Source organism: Mustela erminea, chromosome 9 (genome assembly GCF_009829155.1).
Source record: "Mustela erminea isolate mMusErm1 chromosome 9, mMusErm1.Pri, whole genome shotgun sequence".
In the NCBI taxonomy this organism is placed as follows: domain Eukaryota; kingdom Metazoa; phylum Chordata; class Mammalia; order Carnivora; family Mustelidae; genus Mustela; species Mustela erminea.
Window position 1 is genome coordinate 58,404,639 of NC_045622.1, and position 24,378 is coordinate 58,429,016.

The 24,378-nt window shown below is 37.7% G+C and overlaps 1 protein-coding gene across 1 annotated transcript; it reads right to left on the reverse strand.

Annotated features, from left to right (window-relative positions):
* Positions 1 to 231: 231 nt before the first annotated feature.
* LOC116599750 (olfactory receptor 51I2-like) lies at positions 232 to 1,211 on the reverse strand. The gene has a single exon (XM_032359727.1). It carries the CDS (start codon positions 1,195 to 1,197, stop codon positions 232 to 234), a length of 966 nt encoding a protein of 321 aa, XP_032215618.1. The 5' UTR covers positions 1,198 to 1,211.
* Positions 1,212 to 24,378: the final 23,167 nt, after the last annotated feature.

Below are 24,378 nucleotides of genomic sequence, written 5' to 3' on the forward strand. Positions count from 1 at the left end.
TTTACTATCCCTAGTAATGAGCACAGAGTCTCTTGTACAAGTAAATACTGAATTAAAAAGCTGAAGTTAATGAGTGCAGGAAAGAATCAAGAAGACTGTTTGTCACCCATCAATCTGACGGCATCCAGTTGTCATATTCTTGATATGTGTCTGGGTCAGGGATCTGAGTAAGGGGTTTCTGGACATAAGACTGGCCATGTTTTTCCTCATATTCTGTGGTGTTTCTTGGTTTCATCGGCCTTGCCTCTTCTCTCTCAGCATTCTGAATATGGCTTCCCTGATGGGCTTGGATTTCACACTATAGATGATGGGGTTGAGCACAGGGGGCACCACCAGGTACACATAGGCAATGAGAGCATGTACAATATGAGGCAGGTGCCTCCCAAAACGGTGGATCATTGACACGCCTATGACAGGGATATAGAAAACCAGAACAGCTAATATATGAGACACACATGTGTTTAGGGCCCGCACACGCTCCCTGGGAGAGGCTAGGCCCAGCACCGTATGAAGAATAAGGGTATAGGACAGGACGATAAGCAAGGAATCTACACCCACTGTGGATAAAACTACATAGAGCCCATAAAGGATGTTGACAGTAATATCAGCACAGGCCCGTTTCATGACATCTGCATGGAAACAGAAGGAATGGGACAGAAGGTTCTTATCAGGGCAGTAGTTCAGTCGCTTCAGTAAGAAGGGCCCAGGAAACAGGGATATAGTGGCTCGAGCCACAATGGCCAGCCCAATCCTAATGATGACACTATTGGTGAGGATAGCCGCATAGCGAAGAGGGTTGGAGATGGCCACAAAGCGGTCAAATGACATGGCCAGGAGCACCGACGACTCCACCACAGAGAAAGAATGGAGGAAGAACATCTGGACCAGGCAGGCATTGAAGCCGATGAGCCGATGGTCAAACCAGAGCACAGCCAGGGTGGTGGGCAGTGTGGACAGAGTGAGGCCCACATCGGTGAGGGCCAGCATGGACAGAAAGTAGTACATGGGCTGGTTCAGGCTGGGAGTTCTCCTTACAGCCAAGAGGATCAGGCAGTTTCCAGTGAGGGCCACCGTGTACATGGAGGAGAAGGGGATGGAGATCCATCCATGAACAGCCTCCAGCCCTGGGATGCCAATCATTAGGAAGGCATGTGGCTGGAAGAAGGAGATATTGACATAGGACTGGGAAGGCAGCATCTTTGGAAAGTAGTTGAGGTTTCCAGAGAGATGTGGCCTCTTCAGTCTGGGAAGAAAAATAAGGACAAAATCATTGGAAAATGGAGTAGCTCTGATATTTGGCGACATGAGTTCCTACATGGAAGCAAATATGCAATGTAAGGAGATTTAAAAATGTACACCTAAAAACCAACTAGAGAATGACCCTAATTTAAATCTATTGTCTACAGCAGTGTCATTTTATAGTGTAACACTGATTTCTTTGTATTTTGAAGAAAGCAGTGTTTTCTTTAAGAATATGGGTTGATCCTAAAAAGCCTAATAAAAAGTGCTTTATTTTAAACAAGAAACAATGGTCTCATTGAAGGAAGTAAACATGTGATAGAAGACTAAAGGGTCGATAACATGAGTTTGTTATCTTTCTTTTCTTGGATTCACCTTTAAATTTCCAAACATATAAGTAAATAGGCAAAAAAAAAAAAAAAAAAAAAAAACCAACCCAACCCCAAAGAGCAACACCAAAAACCCCTCTAAAATAGGTCAATAAAAACTACATAAGGGCAACAGTCAATGAATTATTTTTTAGCAAAGATTTAAAAAACCTATCAAAAATAAATCTGAGAGCTGAACGGTGTTTTACTATGAAGCTTAGATGTACAGTTATGCTATATCTTACCAATGACATAAGATTACTCTGAAGTCAAGAATGACCTTTTTTTTTTCTTTGAAGGAGATGACAGAATTTGGTCTCTTTGCACGTATTCTAGTAGAATATTTAAAAGAGAATATAATGAAATAAAGTTTTGACAGTATCAGTTCTATCATCCCCCATTTCTTCTCTCTCAGACATATTTTGGATAAATATTAATTCCTGGTAGAGCTCACCCCATTCAAAGATGAGTAACAGAAAATTCCAACATATAATTTGTGCAGACATAGTATGTAAAATCAAAAAGGATAAGAGATGTTAAAGGTGTATAAAAATACTCTTTGAGATAAGGAACTATTAAGGAAGGAGAAGAAAATTATGGATAAAAATTTGTAAATAAGTGAATGAAACCATGAACCAAATTAAAATATTTGATATTAAGGTATAAAAATGAGTTGGTAATAAAAAAGAAAGTGAACATCAAAATGGTAAACCAAAGAAAATAACATACTCCAAGATGGAGAACAGTATTGAAAATAATGAAATATAATTAAATGAAAACAATGATAAAAAGTAATTAGTCTATAATAAAGATGCTAAATAAATAGTAGAATTTTAAACATAATAGCTATTCCTGAAGAAGAGTAAAATAAAAATGAAAACCAGAAAGATACTAAAATATGTCATAAAATATTTTTCTGAAAATTGAAAAAAATGTAAACATTAAAGTTTTTGTCAAGTACTAGGAAATAAAACCAATAAGCAAATATATATGTATTTAAGTATGGTAATTGTATTGCAAGAGTAAACGAAAACTATATAGGTGCTCTGATAAAAGCAATGAATCTCAAAATGAAAAAATTACCACTTATCTCAGAAATCTCTTAAGACCACTGGACTACAAAGAAAAGATCAATGTTCATAGAGAGTTGCAGAAAAATTGATGTAATCTGCACATTATTAATATATTTAGATATTATTCAGGAGGAAAAGAAAAAAAATACAAGTCAATATATTTGTATTATTATTTATAATATGGGCTATTATTAGTATAAGATACATCATTTGAGTCATTATTTTAGTGCATTTGGGAAGCAAAATTTTTAGGGTAAGAATGGAGGATATGTATGTAAATTCAAACAAGTTAGTTAAAATGCTGTAATCATGAAACTGAGAATATCAACTTGGGAATATCAGAGTAAGCTCAAGAGATATTTCTCCTTTAAATAATATATATCTTCTTTCTGATGGAGGCATAATACTCCATAGTGTATATGCACCACATCTTCCTTATCCATTTGTCCGTTGAAGGGCATCTTGGTTCTTCCCACAGTTTGGCGACCGTGGCCATTGCTGCTATAAACACTGGGGTACAGATGGCCCTTCTTTTCACTCCATCTGTATCTTTGGGGTAAATACCCAGGAGTGCAATTGCAAGGTCATAGGGAAGTTCTATTTTTAATTTCTTTTTTTTTTTTAAAGATTTTATTTATTTATCAGAGAGTGGGGGGAGAGAGCAAGCACAGGCAGACAGAATGGCAGGCAGAGGGAGAAGCAGGCTCCCCGCTGAGCAAGGAGCCCGATGTGGGACTCAATCCCAGGACGCTGGGATCATGACCTGAGCCGAAGGCAGCTGCTTAACCAACTGAGCCACCTAGGCGTCCCTCTATTTTTAATTTCTTGAGGAATCTCCACACTGTTCTCCAAAGAGGCTGCCCCAACTTGCATTCCCACCAACAGTGTAAGAGGGTTCCCCTTTCTCCACATCCCCTCCAACACATGTTGTTTCCTGTCTTGCTAATTTTGGCCATTCTAACTGGTGTAAGGTGGTATCTCAATGTGGTTTTATTTGAATCTCCCTGATGGCTAGTGATGATGAACATTTTTTCATGTCTCTGATAGCCATTTGTATGTCTTCATTGGAGAAGTGTCTGTTCATATCTTCTGCCCATTTTTTTGATAAGATTGTCTGTTTTGTGTGTGTTGAGTTTGAGGAGTTCATTATAGATCCTGGATATCAACCTTTTGTCTGTACTGTCATTTGCAAATATCTTCTCCCATTCCGTGGGTTGCCAACTTTTGTAGCAACATGGACGGGACTAGAGGAGATTATGCTGAATTGAAATAAGTCAATTATCATATGGTTTCACTTATTTGTGGAGCATAACAAATAGCATGGTGGACATGGGGAGTTAGGAGAAGGGAGTTGGGGGAACTTGGAAGGGGAGGTGAACCATGAGAGACTATGGACTCTGGAAAACAATCTGAGGGGTTCTAAGTGGTGGGGGGGGTAGGAGGTTGGGGGAACCAGGTGGTGGGTATTAGAGAGGGCACGGATTACATGGAGCACTGGGTGTGGTATAAAAACAATGAATACTGTTATGCTGAAAATAAATTTAAAAAAATTTAAAAAATACATATCTTCTAGCTTTATTTACAGAAAATAGCTACAAACCAGAACAGTTCAGTAACAAGGAACACACCTAATGCTTAGATGCCCTTTCCCCCAATTTCATAAATGGATGATAAGCCTTCCCCTGGAAATACACCAAATGACCTTGGATATCTTTTAATAGTAGAAAACAGGGAACTAAAGACAACTGAGATTATTTTTAAAAGACAAAGAAAGTCAACTCAGAGAGTCTCCGACTTGCCAAATATGGGTCAACCAAACGTCAGTGAGAATAATAACTGCTGCAGATCAAAACACAGAGAAAGAGAGAGTGTTAAGGCTAGCTAGTGTATGTGTAAGTACGAGATCAGCAAGGGTAGGCATTCAGTATTCTAAAAACTGACAAATAATCTACTTTTCTTCTATAATTGTAGCATGGTATAAAGAAAGGAACTGAAGATGGAAAGCTTCTCTCCACAGAAGCATTCCAGCTATTAAGAAGTAATAGAACTGGGTGCCTGGGTGGTCGGTCATCATGATCCTGGGGTCTTGGGATGGAGTCCTGCATTGGCCTCCCTGCTCAGGGGAGTCGGCTTCTCCCTCTTCCATACTTTTTAACAAAACCAAAAAATGATGGCAGAAAAATCGTCAGGAGCTGATATTATCACAAATGAGAGAAAACTAGACACTCTATTTTACTAAATTAACAGGCCTGTCTCTTATCTACCAGTTTATAGAGAATATAGGAAACACCGGGCAAACAGATATGTTTAAAGACACCAAGAAATGTGATGAATAAAATCCAAACAACAAAAAGAAAGCTTCCAGGATAAAATTTCAGTTTCTTCCATAAATAAATTATAAGAAAATTTTTAAAAAGGGTGAAAACCTACAGATTAAGAGAGATTTGATTCATATCAACCAAATGCAATGGAAAAACCTTGTTGGGATCTTGTTTTGAGCAAATCAAATATAAAAAGTAAGCAGACTATGGGGTGCCTGGGTGGCTCAGTGAGTTAAGCCTCTGCCTTCAACTCAGGTCATGATCTCAGGGTCCTGGCATTGAGCCCTGTGTCAGGCTCTCTGCTCAGCAGGGAGCTTGCTATCTCCTGTCTCTTTTTGTCTGCCTCTCTGTCTACTTGTGATCTCTGTCAAAAAAAAAAAAAAAAACAGCAAACAAACAAACAAACAAAAAAAAACACCTTAAAAAAAAAGTAAGTAAACTAACATTCAGAAATACTTTTTTTTTTTTTTTAAACTTCTTTTTTTTTTTTATTTCCAGCATAACTGGGGAAATTTAAATACGGGTTGAATTCTTGATGATAATCTTTTTTTGTGTGTGTGTGATTATAATACTATGGCTGTGTTTTAAGATTTGAAAATATTTATAAAATAAGACATTATATTGACTTCAAAATAATTGGGTAAGTGGGGGCCACCTGTGGTAGGAATTGTGTAGTGCCAAGTTACCAAGAGAGGCTATAAGCTTATGATTTTGGTAGGTAGTTGTAGGTATATAGAGATCAAGTCTGTCCTCTCTAATTTTGAGACAGGATTTTATTATTTTTCATAATAAAATATGAATAAATCAACAGTTTTACTCTGTAAAAATAACTACATTTAATGGGAAGATATTTCTAATTAAACACGGTGAATTGCACACAAACATTTACTCTTTCCAAAATCTCATTTAAATGAAAGCAAAAATTTTAAAAATATATTATCTGACAGTGGCAGAAGAACAGGATGGGATATAAGGTATATCAACAATATCACGGATGAGGAGCAATCATAAGAAGAATGGAAAGAAACTGGCAGAAAGGAAAGATGGACAATATTGAAAACAAGGGAATTGAGGAAAGGTGAGCCTTCCCAGCTCTCTTTCACCACTTGGTTCACAAAGGCATGGTAATCAGCATTACTCTGTACCACCGTAGGCCACTATGGGAAGCCAGACCTGTGTGACAGAGAATGCTTGTGGAGAAATGCCAGTCTAGACAAGAAGAAGGATAGCTGAGATGCTGAACCAGAGGTCAAATGATCTTGGAATGCCAGATGGGAAGAGAACTTGGCTATAAAGGACCTGTCTCCCTGGAATGTGGTCTGAGCTTTAAACTCCCTGAACCTCAGATAGGTAGCCTCCTTCAGGCCCTCTTCTCCAAGCAGGAGATAGAACTAGTATTTCTCATGGTCCAAGACTGATTATTTCTCTTTCTTCTGTGTTATTTGCAAATTCTGTGCACAGAAATTCTGTGTTATTTGACTCTTCCCACTGTTATCTACATCTGAGGCTAAGGTGCTGGCGGTCACCCATCTGGGAAGTGGAGAAGGGGATGTGATGAGGCCATAGGTTACTCACCCTGGCTATTGTTCCAGGTTGCTCTGTCACACCACATCCTGCAAGAGCCCAGGAGGTCTTTGTGGCAGAGGGATTGAGTTTTATCTCATTACACAAGGACGTCTTGGCAGCAGTGCCTGTCTCCAGGGGAGGTCAGGTTTGGGCCACTATGGAGTGACTCTGCCCAGATCCCTGGGGAATGGAAAAGTTAAGGCTAGCTTTGGAATCAGGGGAAATGTTTGAAAGAATTAAACAATAAGGGGGTGGGTGCTGGCACAGATTCTTCCCACATTCAGCCTAGGGCTGAATCAAAGTTCAAAAAGGAGGGAACCTGGGCAGTGGAAAGAATATGTACTACAGAACCAGGCAGGCTAGGGTTTGAATTCTTGTTCTGTTTTCCTCACCATATACAAGCTTTGTCTCCATTCTTTCTCACTTTCTGGAGAGTTCTGCCACAAATTCACCTCAGCTCATACCTCAGTTGATTTGGACTGTGGTCATTCACCTACAGTTGCTTTCTAGGGATACACTGACCTTTCTCCTCTTTGATTTTAGCTGCCCTCTCCCAGCTGAACTGGGCCCAGCCTATCTACTTTACTCCCCCTGAGATGATAAACAAACTTAGGGGGAAAAAATCACACACCTTTGAAATCTTTTATCAAAATGCTTTATGGCCATTAGCCTGAGCTGAGACTTCTGCATCACTCTGTAATTTCTTTCAGTTTTTAAATTGTCACCATTCTTCTCAAGCTCTTTACTCAACCTGCCAATCTCTTCTCCAAGCAGCTTATTTGACATTGCTCCTGACTTCCCATGGGAAATGGAGGCCATCACGTGTGCCTTCTCTAAGGTTCTTGGTCAACCCGTCTGCTCTTACTCACTTCCACTCCAACATCTATGTCCTGCCAGGGAGACCATTTAATGGGACATGGTGCTTCATGTCAGCCCCCTCTCCATCTTCTAACCACTTCTTTGTTGTGTGCCCATCACATACCGTTAAAAAAAATTTTTATTTTGACTGCCATAACATGTAACCTAAGACTCTTTTAAGATATTTTTCATTATTTATTTAGTTAGTTTTCTTACATTTTTTAAAAATTTAAAAATTTTAAAAATTCTTACATTTTTAAAAATTTTTTTAAAATTTCATTATTTATTTAGTTTTCTTACATTTTTAAAAAATTTCATATTTTTAAAAAATATGTATGTAAAAATATATAATTTAAAAATTAAAAATTTCAGTTAAAAAAAACACTAATATACAGTGTTGTATTAGTTTCAGATGTATAATATAATGATTCAACAATTCCATACAAGGCCTGGTGCTCATCATGACAACTATTCTCTTTAGTCTCCATCACCTATTTCATCCATCCCCCCACCTCCCCTCTGGTAACCATCAGTTTATCAGTTTGTTATCTATAAATAAGAGTCTGTTTCTATCTCTTTTGATCTCTCTCTCTCTCTATTTTGATCTCTTTCTCTCTCTATCCTTTGCTTATTTGTTTTGTTTCTTAAATTCCACATAGGAGTGAAATCATATGGTATTTAACTTACTTTGCCTAGCATTATACTCTCAGATTCCTTCTATGTTGCTCCAAATGTCAAGATTTCATTCTTTTTTTATGCTGAGTACTATTTTATTACACACACACACACACACACACACAGACACACACACCACATCTTCTTTATCCATTCATCAACCAATGGATGCTTGGGATGGTTCCATATCTTCGTTATTATAAATAACACTGGTATAAATATTGGGTGCATGTATCCATTTGAATTAGTGTTTTTGTGTTCTTTGGATAAATACCCAGTAGTATGATTCTAGATCTTAGGGTAGCTCTACTTTTAACTTTTTTGAGGAATCTCCATACTGTTTTCCACAGTGGAAGCACCTGTTTGCATTCCTACCAACAGAGCAAGAGTTTTCCTTTTTCTCTACATCCTCGCCAACATGTGTTGTTTCTTATGTTTTTTTTATTTTAGCTATTCTCACAGGTGTGAGGTGATATTGCAATTTTGATTTGTATTTCCCTGAGGATAAGTGATGTTGAGCATCTTTTCATGTGTCTGTTGGCCATCTAGATGCTTCTCTGGAGAAATGTCTGTTCATGTCTTCTGCCTATTTTAAAATTGGATTATTTGTTTTTTGGATGTTGAATTTCATAAGTTCTTTATAAGTTTTGGATACTAACCCTTTTCATTTGCATATTCTGTAGGTTGTCTTTTAGTTTTCTTGATTGTTTCCTTCACCATGCAGTAGTTTTTTATTTTGATGAAGTCTCAATAGTTACTTTTGCTTTTGTTTCCCTTGTGTCAGGAGACATATCTAGAAAAAAGTTGCTATGGCCAATGTCAGAGAAATTATTGCCTGTGCTCTCTTCTAGGATTTTTTGTTGTTGTTTCCAGGTCTCATATTTAGGTCTTTGATCCATTTTGAACTTATTTTTGTGTATGATGTAACAAATTGGTCCAGGTTCCCAATACCATTTGTTGAAGAGACTGTCTTTTTCTCATTGGATATTTTTTCCTGCTTTGTTGAAGATTAACTGACCATATATTTGTGGGTCTATTTCTCAATTTTCTATTCTGTTCCATTGATCTGCGTGTGTGGTTTTGTACTAATACCATACTGTTTTAATTACTAGGGCTTTGTAATGTTACTTGAAGTCTGGAATTGTGATGCCTCCAGCTTTGCTTTTCCTTTTCAAGTTGTCTTTGGCTATTTGGGGTCTTCTATGGTTTTATGCAAATTTTAGAATTGTTCTAGTTCTGTGAAAAATGCTGGTGGCATTTTGATAAGGATTGTAGTAAATGATTAGATTGCTTTAAGTAGTATAGACATTTGAACAATATTTGATCTTCTAATCCATGAGTGTGGATTGTATTTCCATTTTTTGGTGTCATCTTTAACTTCTTCCTCAATATTTTATAGTTTTCAGAATTCAGGTTTTTTACCTCTTTGGTTAGGGTTATTCCTAGGCATATTACTATTTTAGGTGCCATCATAAGTGGGATTGTTTTCTTGATTTCTCTTTCTGCTGCTTCATTATTGGTGTATAGAAATGCAACAGAATTGTAATGAGCACTGGGTATTATATAAGACTGAGGAATCACAGAACTGTACTCCTGACACAAATAATACATTATATGTTAATTAATGTATTGAATTTAAACTAGAAAAATAAATCTTATAATAAAAAAGAAATGCAGAAGATTTCTATACATTGATTTATTTTTTTATCCTGCAACTTTACTAAATCAGTTTATCAGTTCTAGCAGCTTTTTGCTGGCATATCATGTCATATGCAATTAGTGAAAGTTTTACTTCTTCCTTACGGATTTGGATGCCTTTTTTCTTTTTCTTTTTGGTCTGATTTCTGTGGCTAGGATTTCTAGTACTATGTTGAATGGAAGTGTTGAATTGAAGTGGACATTCTTGCCTTATTCCTGACCTTAGGGGAAAACCTCTCAGCTTTTCTCTATAGCTAAGCTATATTAGCTGTAGGTTTTTCATATATGACCTTCCTTACATTGAGGTATGTTCCCTCTGAACCTACTTTGTTGAGGGTTTTTATCATGAGTGAAAGTTGTAATTTGTCAAATGCTTTCTCTGCATCTGCTGAAATGATCATGTGGTTCTTTTCCTTTCTCTTATTGATGTGGTGTTAGTTGATTTACAAATATTGAACGACTCTGCAATGCAAGAATAAATCCCATGTGATTGTGGTGAGTGATTTTTTAAAATGTATTGTGGAATTCAGTTCACCATTATTTTGTTGAAGATTTTTTCATTTATGTTCATTAGGTATATTGGTCTGTAGTTCTTTTTTAGTAGAGTCTTTATTTGGTTTTGGTATCAGGGTAATGCTGCCTTCATAGAATAAATTTGGAAGTTTTCCTTCCATTTCTATTTTTGGAAAAGTTTGAGAATAGGTATTAACTCTTCTTTAAATGTTTGGTAGAATTCCTCTGTGAAGCCATCTGGTCTTGGACTTTTGGTGTTTGATTAGTGATTAAATTTCTTTCTTGGTTATTTGTTCAAATTTTCTATTTCTTCCTGTTTCAGTTTTGGTGGTTTATTTTCTAAGAATTTATCCATTTTTTCCTAGGTTGTGCAATTTTCTGACATACAGTTTTTCATAATATTCTCTTATAATTATATTTCTGTTCTGTTGGTTGTTATTTCTTCTCCTTTATTGTGATTTTATTTATTTGAGTCCTTTCTCTTTTTTTCTTGGTAAGCCTGGCTAGAGGTTTATCAATTTTACCGACTTTTTCAAAGAACCAGATCCTTGCTTGATTGATCTGTTCTACTCTCTTTTGTTTGTTTGTTTTGTTGTTTGTATATCATTTATTTCTTCTATAATCTTTATTATTTCCTTACTTCTGCTGGGTTAAGGTTTTGTTTAATTTTCTTTTTCTGGGTCCTTTACATGTAAGGTTAGGTTGTTTATTTGATATTTTTCTTACTTCGTAAGGTAGGCTTGTAGTGCTATAAACTTCCCTCTTAGAACCACTTTTCCTGCATCCCAGATTTGGGACCATCATGTTTTCATTTCCGTCTGTTTCCATGTACTGTTTTTTTTTTTAAGAATTTTTTTTTAAATGTCTTTTCAGTGTAACAGTATTCATTGTTTTTGCACCACACCCAGTGCTCCATGCAATCCATGCCTCTATAATACCCACCATCTGGTTCCCCCAACTTCCCACCCCCTGCCCCTTCAAAACCCTCAGATTGTTTTTCCGAGGCCATAGTCTCTCATGGTTCACTTCCCCTTCCAATTTCCCTCAACTCACTTCTCCTCTCCATCTCCCCTTGTCCTCCATGCTATTTGTTATGCTCCACAAATAAGTGAAACCATATAATAATTGACTCTCTCTGCTTGACTTATTTCACTCAGCATAATCTCTCCCAGTCCCGTCCATGTTGCTACAAAAGTTGGGTGTACTTTATAATTTCTTTTATCTCCTGGTTGATCAATTCATTGTTTAGTAGCATGTTATTTAACCTGCATGTATTTGTGCTCTTTCTAGATTTTTTTTCTCGTGGTTGACTTCTACTTCCATAGCACTGTGATCAGAAAAGGTGCATGGTATGACTGTGATCTTAAAATAGTTGTGGCTTGTTTTGTGGGCTAATATGTGATCTCTTTTGGAAAATGTTCTGTGTACACTAGAAAAATTGTATAGTCTGCTTTTTTTTAGCATGGAGTGTTCTGAATGTATCAAATCCAGCTGTTCCAGTGTGGCATTTAAAGCCACTTTGTTTCCTCATTGATTTTTTTTTGTTGTTGTTCCATTGATGTAAGTGGAGTGTTGAAGTCCCCTACTGTTATTGTATTCTTATTGATTAGATCCTTTATTTTTTTTTTTAAGATTTTATTTATTTGGCAGATCATAAGTAGGCAGAAAGGCAGGCAGAGAGAGAGGAAGGGAAGCAGGCTCCCTGCTGAGCCAGAGCCTGACATGGGGCTCGATCCCAGGACCCTGGGGTCATGATCAGAGCTGAAAGCAGAGGCTTTAACCCACTGAGCCACCCAGGCACCCCTAACTCCTTTATGTTTATAATTAACTGTTTCATGTATCAGGGTACTCCCATTTGGGTGTATAACTATTTACAATTTTTTCGCCTTCTTGATAGACTTTCTATCCTGAAGAAGAGGTCCTCTAGTGCCCTGCAGTATAGTGTCCCCTGTTGGAACACTTCCATGAGTGCTTCCATTGTGCATTGCATGTGCTCTGCTCTTGTGTCCTGGCCCATCTATCCTTTAGGCCAGTCATCTGCTGAGGTTCTCTTTGTCAGTTGTGGGCAATGTTTGGTTCTTGGCCTGAATGTGGTGCATTTTAACTAGGTGAGTTCTTGTCTGTGAGATCATACCTGTTGCCTCACCCACAGAAACCATAGCTCTGAAACACCCCCTTTTCGGAAGATAAGGTGTGAGTAGGGGTTTGGGCAGGTCTTGTGGGGAAAGTGGTCCTCATTCTGGGACTGAGGCAAGCATGACTGGGAGGAGTGGTTCTGCTGGAGTAAGCAAGTGTTGAGTGTCAGCACTGTGCTGGTTCCCACTGGTGGCTAGTGCTTATGCTGAGGGGCATGGGAAGGAAAGGGTGTTGACCAGTTCTCAAGGGGTCTTCCCTTGATTGCTGTCTCTCTTGGATATGCACTGAGAAGAGCAAATAACCTTCCCACTGTGTTCCGTAGGCATTCTTCAGATAATTGTTTCCATGCTGTATGTCTGTGGGTTGTTTGTCTCCTCTCTAAGAATACCCCCAGCGCCCTCCAGTCTTTTACCAAAACAAATATACTGGCCTTTAAAACTCCATGTTTTAAGACCCACTGGTTGCAGGAACTCATGAAATGTAGCTGCTTTCTTGCTTCTTTAAGCCAGCTGCTGTGGGGATTCATTTTCCTTATGTGCTCCTTTCTGGGCTAGTCTATCTCTTGCCCTTCTCTGTGACTGTGGCTCCCCTAGCCATGATTTTTTCTCTCCCAAACCATGTCTCTGCCCTTTCTACCTTCTTCAGTGTTGCCTCTTCTCCAACTTTAGTTGTGAAGTTTGTTCTGCTAGCCTTCAGGTCAATTCCTGCAGTATTTAGAATGATTTGATAGTTATCTAGTTGTGTTAGCGGGATGAGGTGCATTTAGGGCCCTCCAACTCCAACACCATCTTCCAACCTTGTCAAGTCTTTAAGATTTTCTTTTTTGGATTTTTATTTTGAGATGTTTGTAGATTCACATGCAGTTATAATATTTAATATAGAGATCCCAAATACCCTTCACCCAATTTTTCCAAGGGTAGCATCTAGCAAAACAGTAGTGCAGTATCAAAATAAAGATATTGACATTGTTACAGAGAAGATACAGAACACTTCCAGTGCCACAAGGATCCCTCATGCTGTCCTTTTATAGCCCCATCCACTCTTCTCCCTCCCATCCCCTGTTTAGCCTCTGACAATCACTAATGTGTTCTATTCAGGAATGTCATATAAATGAAATCATACAATATGTAATTTTTTTTAACCCCACTGCATCATTCTCTGGAGATGTAGCCAGCTTATTCTGTGTGTGAAGAGTTCATTCCTTGTAAGTGCTGAGTAGTATTTACAGGGCCTTGTTGTACCAGTTTGTTTAACCATTCTCCTGTTGAAGAACATCTGTGTTTCCAGTTTTGGACTATTGTGCATAAAGCTGCTATAAACATTTGCATGAAAACTTTTGGTGAACATAACTTTCCATTTCTCTGGGATGAATGCCCGGGAGTACAAATGCTCAGCCATATGCTAGTTGCATGTTTAGTATTTTTAGAAACTGCCAAAATATTCTCTAGAGTGGCTGGCTATACCGTTTTACATTTCAACCAGCAGTGTATGAGTGACCCAGTGATCCAGTTTCCCCACATCCTTGCCAGCATTTGATGTTTTCACCTAAAAAAAAAACAAAAAAAAAAAACAAGGAAGCTATTCTGATAGATGTATAGTGATATTTCATTGTAGTTTTAATTTTTATATCCTCCTAGCTAATAACTTTGAATTTTTCTGTGTTCATTTGCATCTGTTCCTTTTTCCATGAAATGTCTTTCCATGTCTTTTGTCTATTTCTAATTAGATTTTTTTCTAGTTGAGTTTTCAGAGTACTTTATCTGTTCTAGATACCAGGCCTTTCTTAGATATGTAATTTGCAAATATATTCTCCCACTCTGTTTTTTTTTTTTGTTTGTTTGTTTGTTTGTTTCTTTGTCCTTTTAACTGAGTCTTTGACTCAGAAGGTGTGAGTTATTAGTTTATTTAGTTTTAATAAATCTTTATCAATTTTTCCTTAGAGGAATAACACTTTTGGTATTAAGGCTAAGAATACTTTGCCCTCTATCCTGAAGATTTTCTCCTAAATTTTTCTAAAAGTTTTAGGTTTATGCTTACATTAATTTTTTTTTTACATTCAAGTCAGTGGTCAATTTTGAGTTAGTTTACATATGCATTGAGGTACAATTAACAAATAAATTTGTAATATATTTAAAGGCTATAATGTGATGATTTTGTAACCATATACATTGTGAAAGGATTCCCACCTTTGAGTTAATTAACACATCCATCTTCTCACATATTTACTTTACTTTTCTTTCTTTTTTTTTCTGAGAACATTTAAGTTCTACTCTCTCATCAAATTTTAATTAACCAATTCAGTATTATCAACTGTAGTGATCATGTTAAATACTAAAGTCCTCAAAATTCATTCTTCTTATAGCTGAAAGTCTATATTCTTTTACCATATTCTTTTTCCATATTTCCCCATCCACAGCCTCTGACACCAGCCATTCTACTTTCTGTTCCTATGAATTTGATTTGTTGTCTTCTTGATTACACATATAAGTGGTACTCTGCAGTTTATCTTTCTCTATCTCGAATATTTCATGTAACATCTTGCCTGTTAGATTCCTCCATCATGTTGCAAATGGCAAAATTTCCTAATTTTTTAAGGCTAAATATTCCATCCTTTTCTTGTTTCTGTATCTTAGTGATAGGGATTAATACCTGCAATGAATATGGGAGTACAGATATTTCCTTGAGATAATGATTTCATTTCCTTTGGGCAACTATTCAGACAGAAGTGAAATTGCCTAATCTTATATGGCAGTCCTGTTTTCAATTTACTGAGTAACCTTCATTTAGTTTTTCATAGTGACTGTACCAATTTACATTCCCACCAAAAATGTACAAGTGTTCCCTTTTATCTACATCCTTGTCACCACTTGTTATCTCTTGTTTTTTTAATATTATCTGATGTTCACTGTAATACCCACTATTGTTTATTTTGTATTCTATTCACCTTTTATAGGGACCAGAATATTATAAATGATTCTTGAATATTTAACTTTGAATGATATAAAAGTGGAAGTTGGGCATGAATTTTGGCCTAGGCTGGGAGAATTTGTGGTGATCAGCATTGGAAAGAATCTCAGATATGTGATGCTGGGAATCTCTGGTTGTAAATATATATTGACAGTGAATCTTTTCTTCTAACAACAACAACAACAACAACAACAACAACAACAAAAACCTTAGGGGAATGTCTGTCCCCAGAAACAAACAAATTTATGTTCTGTCCTTATTTCTTGTCAATCCTGTCTGGAATAAATGATTTGCTGCTCAGAGATGGGGGTCAAATGAAATTACTGGGGATGGGAGCTGTCCTGCTTATCGGGCAAACTCAGACTCTGTCTCTCAAGGGGAAATGGCTACCTAAACAAGTGCCCTCCACTGACCAGGCCAACATAAACATGACTGGGAACAGGGCAGTGTTTTTATGATCCTCAGTCCCTGGAGATCCTTGTTCACTGGGAAAGACACCCTCACTTCAGTGAGCATTTGCTTAAGACCCAGAGGCCTCTCACAGCATGGGCTGCCTGGGACCAACTCTGTGAGTTGACTCATCTCCCCAAGTTCCCAGAGGGCCTCCTCCTGGAAGTCTTTCTAGATCAATGGGAACCAGAAGGCAAACACTCTCCCAGGACTGTAGTCCATGTGAACCAGGACTAAGCAATGGCCAGAATACCCACTTTAGTTTGCCACTTTCTAGAATGCAATCACATTTTCCTGAGACAACTTTTAAAACTATGGTCTTCTGTTGTTTTTCTTCCTTTTTTGTATAAGATCAGACATTTCAGTCCCAGTTGAATCTTACTTCTCCCATTCACCACACTTAGTCCTGGTATAGGTGAGAGAGAGAGAAAACTCCAAGCTGCAATGCTAATAATTAGATGAGTACTTAAGAAAAATCAGTGGCTTGTTTGCCACAGGCAGAAACTCACATCTCTATCTCCTCAATATCACTTTGAGGCAGGGATTATCACCCGCTACCCCCTCCAAGGTAATAATGAGTATTTAGTGAGTTCCTGCTATGTACTAGATTCTGTGCTAAGGATTATGTGTGGCTTGTTGCACACAATTCTCATAAAACCCTGAGGGATAGCTACTCTTTTATCATCCCTAATAAACAGATGAGGAAAACAAGCCTCACAGAGGGTGAACTGACTTGATGAGTCAGAACTGTTTGATTTTTCTATTGGGTTGAGCTGCCTTTTATAGAGAGTTTGTGAATATTTTCTGGGGTGGAAAATCCCCATCTTTGTGGAGCAGTTTTGAGTTTTGGAAGGGCCTTAATGGAAGAATCAGGGGTAGGAGATCAAGTTGATAAATATTATATTTGGACAAATAGCAGGTGTGGCCTCAGGGAAGGGGCTTGACTTTCATATGTGAGGCAGAAGGCTTTTCCAAGAGTCCCTGCAGGGTTCCACAGGCCTGTGGAATTGTTTAAGGCTTCTCAGTGTTCAGAGCACATAATATTCAAAATAGGTTGGGATTTAGAGATCATCTAATTTAATTACCATGTTTTATAGAGTTAATGCAGAGAGATTATGTTTATTAGACAAGGTCACCCACCTAGAGGGAGAATAGGAACTACAGCGCAGAGCTCATAAGTCCCGTACTAGGGCTCTTTCCCTCCCTTAATACAGGAGATTAAATAGAATCTCAAAGATTAAATATAATCCCAAAGAGGTAAAAGTATTTATAGATACTTCTTTAAAAGGGTGTTTTCTTTAACCCAATATATTCAAAATGTAATTATTTCAATTTTTTTTAAAAAAATATTTATTTATTTATTTATTTTTTATTTATTTTCAGCATAACAGTATTCATTATTTTTTCACCACACCCAGTGCTCCATGCAATCCGTGCCCTCTATAATACCCACCACCTGGTGCCCCAACCTCCCACCCCCTCCCCGCCACTTCAAACCCCTCAGATTGTTTTGCAGAGTCCATAGTCTCTCATGATTCACCTCCCCTTCCAATTTACCCCCAACTCCCTTCTCCTCTCTAACTCCCCATGTCCTCCATGCTATTTGTTATGCTCCACAAATAAGTGAAACCATATGATAATTGACTCTCTCTGCTTGACTGATTTCACTCAGCATAATCTCTTCCAGTCCCATCCATGTTGCTACAAAAGTTGGGTATTTATGCTTTCTGATGGAGGCATAATACTCCATAGTGTATATGGACCACATCTTCCTTATCCATTCGTCCACTGAAGGGCATCTTGGTTCTTCCCACAGTTTGGTGACCGTGGCCATTGCTGCTATAAACATTGGGGTACAGATGGCCCTTCTTTTCATGACATCTGTATCTTTGGGGTAAATACCCAGGAGTGCAATTGCAGGGTCTTAGGGAAGCTCTATTTTTAATTTCTTGAGGAATCTCCACACTGTTCTCCAAAGAGGCTGCCCCAACTTGCATTCCCACCAACAGTATAAGAGGGTTCCCCTTTCTCCACATCCTCTCCAACACATGTTGTTTCCTGTCTTGCTAATTTTGGCCATTCTAACTGGTGTAAGGTGGCATCTCAATGTGGTTTTAATTTGAATCTCCCTGATGGCTAGTGATGATGAGCATTTTTTCATGTGTCTGATAGCCATTTGCATGTCTTCATTGGAGAAGTGTCTGTTCATATCTTCTGCCCATTTTTTGATATGGTTGTCTGTTTTGTGTGGGTTGAGTTTGAGGAGTTCATTATAGTTCCTGGATATCAACCTTTTGTCTGTACTGTCATTTGCAAATATCTTCTCCCATTCCATGGGTTGCCTCTTTGTTTTTTTGACTGTTTCCGTTGCTGTGCAGAAGCTTTTGATTTTGATGAAGTCCCAAAGTTTATTTTTGCTTTTGTTTCCTTTGCCTTTGGAGACATATCTTGAAAAAAGTTTGTGTGGCTGATATCGAAGAGATTACTGCCTATGTTCTCCTCTAGGATTCTGATGGATTCCTGTCTCACATTGAGGTCTTTTATCCATTTTGAGTTTATCTTTGTGTACAGTGTAAGAGAATGGTCAAGTTTCATTCTTCTACATATAGCTGTCCAGTTTTCCCAGCACCATTAATTGAAGAGACTGTCTTTTTTCCACTGTATATTTTTTCCTGTTTTGTCAAAGATTATTTGACCATAGAGTTGAGGGTGCATATCTAGGCTCTCTACTCTGTTCCACTGGTTTATGTGTCTGTTTTTATGCCAGTACCATGCTGTCTTGGTGATCACAGCTTTGTAATAAAGCTTGAAATCAGGTAACGTGATGCCCCCAATTTTATTTCTGTTTTTCAACATTTCCTTAGCAATTCGAGGTCTCTTCTGATTCCATACAAATTTTTGGATTATTTGCTCCAGCTCTTTGAAGAATACTGGTGGAATTTTGATCGGAATGGCATTAAAAGTATATATTGCTCTAGGAAGTATAGACATTTTAACAATGTTTATTCTTCCAATCCAAGAGCATGGAGTGGTCTTCCATCTTTTTGTGACTTCTTCAATTTCTTTCATGAGTGTTCTGTAGTTCCTCAAGTACAGATCCTTTACCTCTTTTGTTAGGTTTATTCCCAGGTATCTTATGGTTATTGGTGCTATAGTAAATGGAATTGATTCTCTAATTTCCCTTTCTGTATTTTCATTGTTAGTGTATAAGAAAGCTACTTATTTCCGTACATTGATTTTGTGTCCTGCCACGTTGCTGAATTGCTGTATGAGTTCTAGTAGTTTGGGGGTGGAGTCTTTTGGGTTTTCCATATAAAGAATCATGTCATCTGCGAAGAGAGACAGTTTGACTTCTTCATTGCTAATTTGGATACATTTTATTTCTCTTTGTTGTCTGATTGCTGTTGCTAGGACTTCTAATACTATGTTGAACAAGAGTGGTGAGAGTGCGCATCCTTGTCTTGTTCCTGATCTCAACGGGAAGGCTGCAAGCTTTTTCACATTGAGGATGATATTTGCTGTGGGTCTTTCATAGATAGATTTGATGAAGTTCAGGAATGTTCCCTCTATCCCTATACTTTGAAACGTTTTAATCAGGAACGGATGCTGGATTTTGTCAAATGCTTTTTCTGCATCGATTTAGAGGACCATGTGGTTCTTCTCTCTTCTCATATTAATTTGTTCTATCACATTGATTGATCTGCGATTGGTGAACCATCCTTGTAGCCCAGGGATGAATCCCACCTGGTCATGGTGGATAATCTTTTTAATGTGCTGTTGGATCCTGTTTGCTACGATCTTGTTGAGAATCTTAGCATCTATATTCATCAATGATATTGGTCAGAAATTCTCCTTTTTCATAGGGTCTTTGCCTGGTTTGGGGATCACGGTAATGATGGCTTCATAGAAAGAGTCTGGAAGTTTTCCTTCTGCTTCAATTTTTTGAAAGAGCTTCAGGAGAATAGGTATTATTTCTTCTTTGAAAGTTTGGTAGAATTCCCCAGGGAATCCGTCAGATCCTGGGCTCTTGTTTTTTGGGAGGTTTTTGATCACTGCTTCAATCTCGTTACTAGATATCAGTCTATTCAGGTTGTCGATTTCTTCCTGGTTCAATTTTGGGAGTTTATAGTTTTCCAGGAATGCATCTATTTCATCTAAGTTGCTAAGCTTATTGGCATATAACTGTTGATAATAACTTCTGATGATTGTTTCGACTTCCTTGGTCTTCATTGTGATTTCTCCCTTTTCATTCATAATTTTATGAATTTGGGCTTTCTCTCTTTTCTTTTGGATTAGTGTGGCCAATGGTTTATCTTTTGGAGTGCTTTCAACCAGTCTCCAAGTTAATGCTGGTCCCCAGATGCAGGGCACTCTCGCTCGTATTGGGGGTATTACTTTACAACCTGTCACCTCTGGTGCTCCCTCCCCCTTTTTTTGTCTTCCGATATCAGTCTGCTGTTCCCACTCCACTTTCCCTGCCCACTGGCATCTTCTGCCCCTGTAGAGATCCAGACGTGTATAATTCTTATCTCAGGCTGATTTCATGGGTGATTGGAGTTCTTTGGTAGGTAATCAGCTCACTTTGGGGTACAGGTTGAAAAGGCGCCTCCTCCTACTTCCCCGCCATCTTGTCCCCCTGCTCATTTCGCATCCCATTTCAATTTTTTTAAAGTTTATTTATTTATTTAGAGTTTGAGCTGGAAGAGGAACAGAGTGGAGTGGAGAAGGAAGGGGGAAGATTCTTAAGCAGACTCAGCACTGAGACCTGAGCCTAACATGGGACTCTATCTCATGGTCCTAAGATCACGACCTGAGCTGAAACTGAGTCAGATGCTTAATTGACTGAGCTACCCAGTCTCCTTAACATGTTCTTGATTAAAAAAAAAAAAAAGCCCTATAATGATAGTGAAAATTTCACCTTTTTCCTTTGGTGATTTTTTTTTTTATAGTGGATTTATTTATTTTTATTATTTTTTTAATTTTTTAATTTTTATAAACATATATTTTTATCCCCAGGGGTACAGGTCTGTGAGTCACCAGGTTTAAACACTTCACAGCACTCACCAAAGCACATACCCTCCCCAACCCCCTCCCCCCAGCAACCCTCAGTTTGTTTTGTGAGATTAAGAGTCACTTATGGTTTGTCTCCCTCCCAATCCCATCTTGTTTCATTGATTCTTCTCCTACCCACTTAAGCCCCCATTATTGTTGTAAAATAAATATAACACAAAGTTTGCCATTTTAATAATTTTCAAATGTGCAATTTAGTAGCATTAAGTTGTACATTGTTGTGCAACCCACCACTATCCATGTCTAAAACTTCCTAATCAGTCCAAATTGATACTATGTCCTCATTAAATAACACCTTATCCTCCTCTCCCCAGCCCCTGGTAACCTCTATTCTACTTTTTCTCTGTGAATTTGCCTGTCCTACATATTTCATATAAATGGAATCACACAATATTTGTTCTTTTGTGGGTAGCTTGTTTTACTTAGCATAATATTCTCAGGGTTTATCTATATTGTCAAATGTGTCTCAGTTTTATTCCTTTTTATGTGAATAATATTCCATTGTATATATTTACCGTCTTTTGTTTATCTATTTCTCTGTTGATGAACACTTGGGTCATTTCCATTTTTTTGGCTATTATGAATGTAGTGTTGCTATGAATATTGGCAAACAAGGCTTTGAAATACTTTTTAAAAAATATTCTCTTTATTTGGCAGGGGCAGGTGGAGGAACAGAGGGGGAAGGAGAGGGACAAGTAGACTCTGCTCTGGGCTTGATGCCAGGACCCTGACATCATGACCTGAGCTGAAACTGAGTCTGATGCTTAACCAATCTAGCCACCTCGGTGTCCCTGAAATACTTTTAAAAAATGAAAATCTTATTTAGCTTAGCATAAGTCAGTCAGAGAAAGACAAATATCATATGATTTCACTCATATGTGGAATTTAAGAAACAAAATAAATGAGCAAAGGAAAAGAGAAGGGAGAGACAAGCCAAGAAACAGACTTTTAACCAAAGAGAACAAACAGAGGAGAGGTGGTGGGGGGATGGGTGAAACAGGTAATGGGTATTAAGGAATGTACTTGTGATGAGCATTGGATGTTGTATGGAGTGTTGAAACACTATTGTACACCTGAAACTGACATAACAGAATGTTAACTAATTGGAATTAAAATAAAACTTTAGAAAATGAAAGCAGTGTTTAATAGAAAAAAAAAATGAAAATCTTAGGGCAGAGGGAAGGGTGGGGGAGATGGGGAAAATATGAGTAAGTTGGGCTGCACTGGAATACTATGAGAGATTTAAAAGCAAAACATACAAGCTTTATTAAATTGTCAACCTGGCCATGCTCTTAAGCATGTGGAGGTAGGCAGGAGGGAACGATTTAGTACACTCCTGAGTAATGCATAGGAAGATAGAAGACGATGGAGGTGGTAGGGAGAAACATAATGAGGTTCAAGCTAATAAAATGAAGTCCTAACATCATTATTTGGGGTGGGTCCTGATAGCTGAATCTCTACTTTTACAGCCTACGGGCATCTCTTTGTTTCTTTAGGGAAGTCACCCATTTCTTCCATCTTCTCTCTTTTTTCTCAGCCTAATCTATCTGCATTGATGAGCTGCATGACTTTGGAGGCCACTTTATTAATCACAATTAGATATTCACAGATATATATATACTAGGAGGGCCCTTCTCCAGAAGAGAGGTTAAGTGTCTGAGGTTTCCTTTCCCTAAGAAAGAACCCACAGGTTGGAGTCTCCCCCATGGTTTATCCACCCAAGTCCCCCATACAAGATTTGTTCAGTGAAGCTATTAAGGGAAACCAATGATTGTAGTCAGATTTCAGTTTCTCATGAGATCTGAGTTCAACAATACAATGGAAATATCCCGGGGTGCCTAGGTGGCTCAGTTGTTAAGCGTCTGCCTTCAACTCAGGTCATGATCCCAGGGTCCTGGGATAGAGCCTTCCTTGGTCTGAGGGAAGCTTGCTTCTCCCTCTCCCACTCCCCCTGCTTGTGTCCCCTCTCTCGAGGTTTCTCTCTGTGGCAAATGAATAAATAAAATCTTTAAAAAAATAAGAAATATCCCACCTTGATACATTCAGCATCTTTACAGTTATACCAGCAGTAGGGAACCTCCTGTATCTTCAAATCTGAGTTTATAGGATTCTATAAATATAAAAGCAGTAGGCATAACAGCAAAATTTAAAATAAAATTTTATTATATCTTCTACCTAAGTTAAAGCCCAGACATTCAAAATGTTTGACAGGTACAAAATATACTTTAAAAAGGGAGATACGATTGAGAAGATGTAAGAGATAAAAAGACAAAAATATTTTCCTTAATCTGGAAAGAAACAGACTGTGGAATGTGAAATGTGGCTATAAAACATGAACAGTTCTCTGGATTTGATGCTCATGAGGGCAGGGTTATCTCTCAACACAAATATCATAATTCATTTTATAAGTCACACAGCAGAGAGCAAACAGAATTTGCAGAGGTCCAGGAAATAAATGGCAGATGTTAACAGGAAGCAATATAACATGAAAATTAAATGACTGTATTTGGTTATCAAATCCAGTTTCAAATCTTGGCACAGCCCTCACAAACTGTACGGCTTAGTTATCTTGTTAATGAAAGCCTCCTTTCTCTCACTTGTAATGGGGGTCAACAACTCCAAAAAGTTGTCATGAAGATTAGATAAAACCTCTGAAGTACTTAGCATAGTGCCTAAAACATGGTAAGCACTCAAGACCTGTTCATTGGCATTATTGTGTAGGGCTTAGATAAATTCCCAGGTAATGCATAGTAAACCAACAGTGAGATCTGTGACAAGCTTTGTTTTATGTAAATTATCACTTTCATTTTCTTCATTTGGAAAGTTACATGTCAGTTAAATAAGACCTCCATAATAAAGAACTTTAAAAAGTAAAACCAAAGTGAGTCACATTTCCATCAAGGCAAGGCATAGGTGCTTTTCAAGTTAATTTCAATCATGTGTCCTTATTGTTTATTTTTAATATTATATGCATTTTTCGTTTTATAGCAGATTATTTAAAGGTTACACAATATTCCTTTTATATAGATTATTCCACATAATATTCCATTAAATAAATGGGCCCTACTTGAGTTTACTATTCTTTACTTTTATGTATTATATCCTAGTATTTTAAATATGATTTCTTTAAATAATTGTGTAATCAATATATTTTATGAGAAACATGCTTTCTGCATTGAGGAATATTTTTTAGGATAGGTTTCCAAAAGTGAGAATATAGCATTAAAGCATAGAACTTTAAAAACATTCTTGCTGCAATGTGGGGGGTTTGGGAGGTAAGGAAGGAATAAATGAAACAAGATGGGATTGGGAAGGAGACAAACCATAAAAGACTCTTAATCTCACAAAACAAACTGAGGGTTGCTTGTGGGGAGGTGGGTAGGGAAAGGGTGGTTGGGTTATGGACATTGGGGAGGGTATATGCTATGGTGAGTGCTATGAAAT